Source organism: Labrus bergylta, chromosome 6 (assembly GCF_963930695.1).
Source record: "Labrus bergylta chromosome 6, fLabBer1.1, whole genome shotgun sequence".
Lineage (NCBI taxonomy): Eukaryota > Metazoa > Chordata > Actinopteri > Labriformes > Labridae > Labrus > Labrus bergylta.
Genome location: NC_089200.1, coordinates 21,942,370 through 21,951,424, shown reverse-complemented (window position 1 = coordinate 21,951,424; position 9,055 = coordinate 21,942,370). Strand labels below are relative to the sequence as shown.

At 39.4% G+C, this 9,055-nt stretch overlaps 1 protein-coding gene across 1 annotated transcript in view; it reads left to right on the top strand.

Moving 5' to 3' along the window:
- The first annotated feature begins 2,505 nt into the window (after positions 1-2,505).
- cep350 (centrosomal protein 350) overlaps positions 2,506-9,055 on the top strand; it is a 33,661-nt gene continuing 27,111 nt past the window's right edge. The window contains exons 1-6 of the mRNA XM_065956005.1: positions 2,506-2,826; positions 5,087-5,169; positions 5,722-5,765; positions 5,920-6,028; positions 6,132-6,297; positions 8,345-8,991. Coding sequence (XP_065812077.1) covers positions 5,094-5,169; positions 5,722-5,765; positions 5,920-6,028; positions 6,132-6,297; positions 8,345-8,991 — 1,042 coding nt within the window. The 5' untranslated portion in view covers positions 2,506-2,826; positions 5,087-5,093. The remainder of the gene's footprint in view (positions 2,827-5,086; positions 5,170-5,721; positions 5,766-5,919; positions 6,029-6,131; positions 6,298-8,344; positions 8,992-9,055) is intronic.

Below are 9,055 nucleotides of genomic sequence, written 5' to 3'. Positions count from 1 at the left end.
CAGAAAATGTGACTCGTCTTGGGTCACTAACCACCTGTTTTATCCTGTTGCACCATTAAAAGCCAAAGTGAACAGAAATTAGTGCTTTGTCATAGCCTTAGCAAATTGATAATTTGATCATGTTCTGTTGGCTAATTAAGTAGGCCTATGCATCAAGCCAGGGTGAGTGGAGTTTAAAAAAAAAAACAGCTTCTTGTCAGGACCAAACATGAAGAAGAAAAGAACATGCATCTGATCTATAAACCATCTTAGTTACAGAGGGCTTGCATCTTAAGAGCAAAAAAGTAATGTCAAAATACAGAATTTAAACAAATGTATCTTATGTTAAATCACAAATCTGCATGTTTTTTTTGTTTTTTTTTTATATCTTTACTCTCAAAACATCTTCACAATCCTGTATCCATCTATTTCAGAGACCAGCAGCATCAATAGATTGATGGAAGGCTAATCATTTATGGATTTCTGCACCCTGTTCCTCTGGGCTGTTCCTCCACTGTCATACCCTCTTCCAAAAAGCTTTAGTTGTCCGATGAAGCTTAATGGCTTCATCCATGTTTTTCTAACTAACACCTGTTGGCAAATGTGAATCAGGCATGCAGTAAAACGAATCAGGCGGAATTTCTTACCTATAAAGAGAGAACTCCTTTCCATTTCGCTCACCTTTCCACAGAAAATGAAAATGTGGCAGCAGAAACGAGCACGTCCGCTGTACTATCCCCAATGCCAGCCGTGAAAGAGAGAGAGAGGGAGAAAAGAGAGAGACAAGGAAAGGGAAAGAGACATGGGGAGAGAAAGAGAGTGCCTCACCAGGTTATTGGCAATGGGGGAGTCGGGGAAATTGAGCAGCTACCACTTACAACCACCCTGTATTGACATAACGCCCAAAAACATGTGTTAGACTGTTTTATTTTTTAAATAAAATACCATCTTACCATTTGCTTTAATACACATGAAAATGAACATAAACCGAAAACACCGAATTTCCCACTGGGATTAATAAAGTAGGCTAGCCTATTGCTGATTCTGATTCTGATTCTAAAGTTAAGGGTGCTCAGAATAGTATGCCACTTGTTGTCTTACATAGCTTACTAGCAGCCATAAGCTGAAAAACCTATAGGCCTATCTCCCCCTATGACAGGCTTCAACGCAGTTTATATATTTACGACTCACCTGTTTACAGTGTCCACACATCGTATCAACGAACTGTTTCACTCAGTTTTACAGCGTGCACTCCATTTGTTGCCACGGGAACCAATAAATGCGGCTCCTACTGACCCTCAATAAAATCAGACGAGTGGAAAAAAGGACATGCGTCAGTGACTTAAATTGACTGAAGTCTGGGTTAGGGGTTGAAGCCTTGACTTCTTTTACCCTTTTTGTAATGGTTTGAGCATTCGAGTTGATGTGCTACAGCAGAGTTTAGTTGTTTGTGTGACTGTCTCTTTGGGTGATACACACTATGGCCGCTGGGTGGCAGTAAACGCATGCTGTATTATAAAGCAAGCCTATTCTTCTTAGTCTCGTCTGGCCCATATAGCCTACTATATTACAATGTATTGATTTCCATAATCATTTTTCATAAAACCTTATTGTAAGGTTATGGAAATATCTCAACAATTTATCAGGAAAGTTCTTGACTAAAATCACCAAAGAAAGTTAAACCTGTAGGCCTGCATTTAACCTACCTGTAGTTTATTCATTTCGGTTGATTTTATTGTAGTATAAATAATAGCCTAAATAAATAAAAACAAAAAAATAGGTTTATGATTTCTAAGCGTCTCTGTTTAATTCAAACATTTGCGAGTTTGCCAAAAAAAAATAGCCCACCTTTAAATGGGCTATTATTTTACATGTTGTCATCTAACCTTAAAGTGGTTAAGAGTGAGTGTGAAGTACAAACACAAACACACTTTACTTTTTAAAGGTTTCACTTTTTAAAGGTTGGACCCACCCTGCAAGACAGAGCGCTACCGCAGGTCTTTCATCCCATCTGCAGTCAGACTGTTTAATCAGACTCTTTAACAACATCACCACCTCATGCTACACAGTGTGTGTGGTTTTTTTTTAATAACAACTCTTTCCAGTGTAGTTACTGTGTAATTTTCCATTATTGCATTTTTTTATTTAACTGATGTAAATATGTTTGATTTGATTTTTATCTTCTGTTCTTATTTTTAATAATTATATTCCCGTCCTCTGTTTTCTTGAGTTACTGTAATGCACAATCCCCCGCCGCGGGGGATCAATAAAGTTTATCTTTATCTTTATCTTTTATCTTTAATTACTTTTTAATCGAGGGGACTGGACCAACAAACTAATGTTCAGTACATATTCAAATCTAAACAAAATATAATTAAAAATTAATTATTTTCGCCATCGGGATGTATGATGTGTGAAACGCGAGAAGAGAACATCCCAACATGTTTGACGTGCTCCAACTCTCGCGATATTTGGGTCTCAGTTAACGTTACCTACCCGTCCTGGATACTCTAGTTTCCACCACCGTTGAGCAACATCAACATAGTAACCCGGGAAAGAAGCCTTAGAGGCGGGTAGCGACATTTCTTTCTGGGAATCTCACAACTGACCGTCATATCTTGTTGCTTGGAAAAACATTAAAGCAAAAACAATGAGTGCATGCCGCTAGAAAAAGTTGCTAGCTTAGTTGGCTCAACTGCTAGCTAGCGTTAGCTGGCTAACGTTAGCTAGCAGACAGCCGGTCGGAACTGAAGGAGAAGTCTGGATAAGTTTGGATTTTTTTTTTTCTATCACCAGGACATCAGGATTAATGTGGATATCTAAACACGTCGGATCGTTTCCCACAAGGTATGTTTGAATGTGATTGTTAAAAAGTGTTAAGCTAAGAGGAGACTTGTCAGCTAGCGTCAACATTAACTGTGTTTAGTGAGCGGATCAGACTACTCTCTGGAGCGGAGACTTTTATAAACAAACCCCACAAATACACACCATACAACAAGTTACAGACATTATTCTGTGTGGACTTACAACTATTGTACTAGGAAAGTTATAATAATTGCTGAATGTGGGGATTGTTTTGTAAACATCTCGGCTGAAACAGTGAAACAGTGGATTTGTAGTTCATTAAGTAGAAAAACGATGGGTTGTGTTTTGTGTATTTCCTGGGTAGGTTTCTGTAGTTTTACAGTGTTTGTACCTCTCACACCGTCTCTCCACTACAAGTTGACTTAACTTGTGTTTGAATGTTTGCTGTAGACTTATTTATTTCGTAAAGGCCAACTATAGTTAATGTTTGAATACATTAATACTTGTACTAATATCAATGTAAATCCTGATGTTTCAGCCTCTCGGGTTGCAACAATATAATGTGCCTTTGAATGAAACGTAACATCAAGTCAGACACCAATTATGTGACAGAGAAACGACGACAAGTAGATGTACACACAGGTAGAAAGACGACTCAACCCGATGGTGTGAGTGAGATTAAAGTTTATGTCTTCCTCGTCCTATGGTTGGGGCGTTTCTATGCTGCCGTCGGTGTAGTGGTGACCTTAGTGTTGGAAAGCTGTATTGCAACAATAAATCACCCTTCCATTAGTGCTCCTGTAATGCAGCTGCCATTGATAGGTGAAAGCACCGGTCGCCTCCTCCTTAACAACGCTGCTGCTGCTGGTGTTTGCTATCTTGGCTTTGACATGGGTTTGTGTTTGCTTTAATGGAAATCAACCACGCTGCATGCGGGGAAATTACGATGATGTCACTTAACGCTTGCCCGACACAGACTTGACTATTCCTGAAAGGTCAATGATGGGGTCAGCTTCCTTCCGATCATTTTACTGTTTCAACAAACTGTTGTCAATACACTCTTAATGCCTGAATGTGATGCCTTCACTGAGACAGCAATAGAGCTGTTCTAATGTCTGGGTCACAGACTGGTGTTTGAGACAGTTTAGCTGATGTCTTGAATTATTCAACTGGTTATGGGGGCTAAAATGGTCTGCTCCATGATTCATGCAATGCTGGAGTGTTAAAGCAACGTCTCATTTATAAAAGTAGGATAGTGTCACTAGTCGAGGTCATCCCCTGACAATGTTATTTTCATTACTAACTAAAGTTATATAGTATGAGCTGCTCTTGGCTCGCCAAGATTGGAATTAAATCTCATGTGTGTATTTGCTTTTAAAAGCAAACATGCACTTACTGTGTGTAAACTGGTATAGTTAACCGTTATGTAGATGTTGAGCTTCTGCTGACTCAAAAGGGAATTTTATGTTCATTTTTATTTTCTGTTTTCTTTTCACACTGTTTTCACATGAAATTATGTGTATAAAATATGAATTGGTTTATGGCCATATGTTTTTTGGGAGGACTACATTCTGTTCAAGTATAAGCAGAGGGGAATTCATTTTCCTCCTGTTTGCTCTCTTCTTCTGACTTTAACACCTCAGGCAGTGTCATGTGATTATTATGAGTAAAATGCATTACTCCTGAAGAACTCAGAATAACTCAAAGCTTGTTTTGTCCTGTCGCCAACAGAGCAGTATACTGAGGAAAGTTGTCAACACTTTTAAACCTCAGCTGTGTTAGGAAGGAGTTTCCTGAATCCCAAATCCCAATTTGATGGGTTTCATCAAACATTTTTTTTAGTTGACTAAAGAGAGTAGTAAGACCAGACACCTTTACTCAGGCCTTACAGGTGACGTGTTTTAGGTAAACATCACACTGCTGACATGTGACAGTTTTGCTTGCTGTCCCTCATGGAAATCTTTTGAGGAATGTGCTGCTGCCAAACTGGTTTTAAATGGCAGGCTGATTTAATGTTAAGCTGTTGAGAAGCTCTCAAAATGTGTATGGTATTTTAGAAATGAATTAGATGAACACATGTTATTGATTAAGTAATTAAGCAGGGTTACATGCATGTGTCCAGAGCATGTTTCTGTCTGAACTCTGTTCGTGTTTAAAAGTGTTTTATTTTTTATGTGTATTACTTCTTGCCTTATATATATATTATAAGACAAGGGCCCATGGTAAATACTTTCTGTGTTGATTTCATTTGAGTCCGTACTTATTATTATTATTATTTGCTCCTCTATTGTTTTGGCTGCAGGTGAGCGATGAGGAGCAGCAGGAGGACGGAGGTTTCTCTGAAAAGCTCTGCTCAACAGCTCGCCGATCACAGCCTTAGCACAGGTTCGTTTAAAAACAAGTTATGGTATAGACAATAGGTCTGGGAATCTTTGGGTGTCTCTCAATTTGACTCAATCCGTTTTCGATTTCTGGGGTCACGATTTGATTCAGAATCAATTTTCGATTCAAAATGATTGTGGACTAATTGATCCATGGATTCAAAGTCTATTTTTGAAGTTAGAACTTCAGGATCTAGTCCAGTCATCTGTGAGACTGGCTGAATTTCTTGTTGCTCTATTTGGCATTCTACTGAGCTAAAGTGCTAACCTTAGCACTTAGCATGTAGTGAATGATTAGCCCCACCCCCCAGAAAAAGTATTTTTTTTTAAAGTAAAAAGACACAATTAAAAAGTAATTTTTACTTAATTCTCGATTTTTCCCCCCCCACCTCTAATAGTCAATATTGGGATTTTATATACTTGTGTGTGTGTGTGTCCTTTTTCAGTTAAGTTTAATCACAATCACTCATTAATTTTCTGACATTTATGATAAGGATGTGTCATAAGTAATGTTCAGTGCATCAGATGTTGAAATAACTTTTATTCTCTCTGTCAGAGCTGACAACTGCATGGAAAAGTTTGTCCCAGTCCAAAGCTGCTGTAAGTACACCTGGCACACGTTTTTGCTGACGGACTGTTTTTGTCAGCTTCTGCTTTTCACTTCATAAAGCAATACAGGAAGAAATATGATGACAAAGATCACTCCCTTTCATTTTCACATAACCTAAAGCGTCTGCCTTTTCTGCCTCTGTAGTTGCGGCACATAGAAAACCGCCTAGAGGCAACTCCAGGGACAGGGGTTCTGCTGGAGTCTGTCATGGACCCTCCCAAGAAGAAATCCTCCAAGACGGTTCGCCACAGGGGTCAGTTATTGTCAGACATCTAGCTACATTTAGCAAAATAGTTTCATTTTGATTTAGATTCTGTTAAAACCATAACTTCATTTAATAGGTCCTTCTTTTACAGGTGGACAACAAGCTGATGCCAGTGGAGGGTCTTCTAAGCGCAGGGGGCGTAGTCAGCAAAGTCCAGAAAAAAGCAGCTCCCGCAGCCCTCTAAGAAATACCACCCAGGACAGTAATGTCCTCAGGAACAACAGTGTGGAGTTCAGGGAACCCCTGACCTCCTTCAGGTACAAAATGTATACTTAAACACATTCACAAAACAGCCTCAACTTTCTCTGTCTCAGTCTATTGTTCAGTTGGATAGGAGTTTATACTTTAACCTTTAGGACTTGATTTCTGTCCTTTTTGTGCTTCTGAGTACGGCCTTAATTTACACGCCAAAGCAAAATTATTATTACTTTTTAAATGATATAAAGACTGATTATATATTATGAATCCTAATACGTTGTGTGTAAGTTCTGCAGAGACAACATAGTAAGATTTGAGTGATTAATAATTCTGCATCTGGGCTGAGATACAGTATTTAAATGCCAAATATTGTGTCACCTTACTGTTTTAGCGTGGAACAGCAAAGAGCTCTTTCAACTGACAAACAGCTCCTCCCCTACTCTCTCTGCTACTCAGGGCTTCTATTCAGACACCATATGTTCTTGACATGTTTTCTGAAAAGCTTTTAGCTGACAAGCTCTCAGATTTCTAGGTTGCCCAGGACTCCAGTATTTTCAGTGAAACTGCAAAACTCAGAGTTTCAGTGTAACAGAATGACTGGATTTCTAATCTGGATATGCAGCACATTCACAGTTATTTATGTTAAAGGTTTTATAACCATCAAAAACAGTACTCTCCTTTGGTATGGCCCTTAAAAGTGTCTTATTGTTTATTTTATTATGATAACTTATGAAAGGAAAGTAATTTAAAAAATGTATGACCGATTGCTTGTATTGTTACAAGAAATATCCCCTTTACTAGAAGGCCACCTAATACTCACAGAGCTTTAAAGAGAGATTTCTGTTCCTTGATTTCTGTTTCTGTTCCTAATATTTTCTCTTTCAAAATGCTTGCTTCGAGGCTTCATTTTGAATCTGTAACAACTATACAATGCTCTGTTTCGCCTCCCATTCATTGGAGTGGTGGCCGCCACCTCCTGCCCCTCCCAAAGAAGATATTCTTTATTCTTATTGAGTCATTTGTGTGCACTCATCTTTATTTCAGCAGAGCAATAGCGAGCAACTTTTATATGCATTTCACTGTCCTGAGCACAGGGTGAGTTTTGGTCTTTGACTAGTCATACTTAATGAAACATCTCTTTTATGGTTTCTCTCTAAAGCAGCACCTGGTTATGAATTTGGTTGAACCTCTTACCTGAATTAGATACAACTGTTTCCATTTCTCATACCATATTCTATTGGCTTCTTTTAAAGATATTCTGTCTGAATCATTTACAATGCTGAGACATTTTGCTTACTGGCCGACTTTGAAACCTATTTTAATTTACACGTACGTGTTATAGTTAAACATTTCTATGGATGATGTAGAACTCAACATCCATTTGTCACACCACTGTGATTTTGATTCTGTTTTACAAAATCCCAAAGTTTCAGTACCTGTTTTCTTAAGTTGTTGGAACTCAAACCATTTTCTTATACCCTCAAAAATAAATAAATACATTTAGTTTAGATAATTAAAAAATATCAGAAATGCAGGATACCTTATGGATGAAATCTAAAACTAACATCTACTAGTTGAACAAAAAATCTTAAGTCCAATCAAAGAGTTGTTTCACTCTCAGTGCTCTGCAAGTGTTGATTCTTACTACAGCAGGCTGCTTTTTTCAGATACTCCACTGTTCACTATCTGATTAGTACCAAACAGCAGACTAGTGCAGTGAAGGCAACGAGCTGGTGATTATGCAGTGGCATTTAGCAGATAAAAAGACACATATTTCTATTAGGAGCTGGTGGATACCAACTGCAGTTGTCATAGAAGAGTTAATACTGTTCATACTTTGCAAGGGTGGATAACAGCATGATACCAAAGGAATGAAAGTTTCTCTGTAGCTGCTTGTTGTAAAAAATATGAAACTATTGGCTTACAAGTTAGCCATATCAACTTGTTTTTCTGTGCCCTGAAGTGGCCACACAATCAGTTACTAGAAGTTAAAGCAAGAAAAGGCCATTTGACCATAAACGTGCTCTTCTATACACTCAGTGTGTTTTGAATCAAGCGTAAATCTTGATCCCCTTCCTGATCCCATGTAATCTGGTTTGTGTACAGAGAGGCCACCCCTCCACCACATCCCTCCTCTCAGCTGGAGGCCTACAGTCTGCAGTCGGTGCCAGGGTCTTCGCACCCCTCCTCTCCTCCTTCCTCAGATCCTCTTCTAAGCCAGCTGGTCTATCAGAGAGACACCAGGGACAAACAGACAGACAAGGACCTGGACAGCACACACTCCTCGGCTCTGGAGAGCACAGAGGTCCGCTACCTCAATGACCAGCCAGCCCTGGTTACGCTGAGGACTATTGGGAACCATTCACGACCCACAGATGTAGGGACGATCGAGGAGAACAGAACTCCCAAAGCACAACCTGGAATGGAGAGCCAAGAATCAAACCCATGTGGAGCACCGGCCCCAGTCTCCAATCACAGAGGGGACAGCACCCCCTCCAGCAGCCCTGGCTCAGCTTCCCAGCGGCTGGAGAATTTAAGGAGACATCAGCCTGATGATAAGCTGGAGAAGCTCAAAGAGCGCATTCGCAGGCAGAGACAACATCTGGAGGAGGCTGCAGAAAGAGAGAAACTGCTGGGTTATCTGGAGCAGCCCATTATGGCAGCTGTGGAGAGCAACAACGCTGGTACTAGCAACATGCCCACAGCCAAAATACGGAAAGTAGCAGCTGCACCGCCGGCACCTATTTACAAAGGTACCATATATGTAGGATGTATTGCACATTGTAAAATATTTTTTGAATATTTTCTTTGAACTTC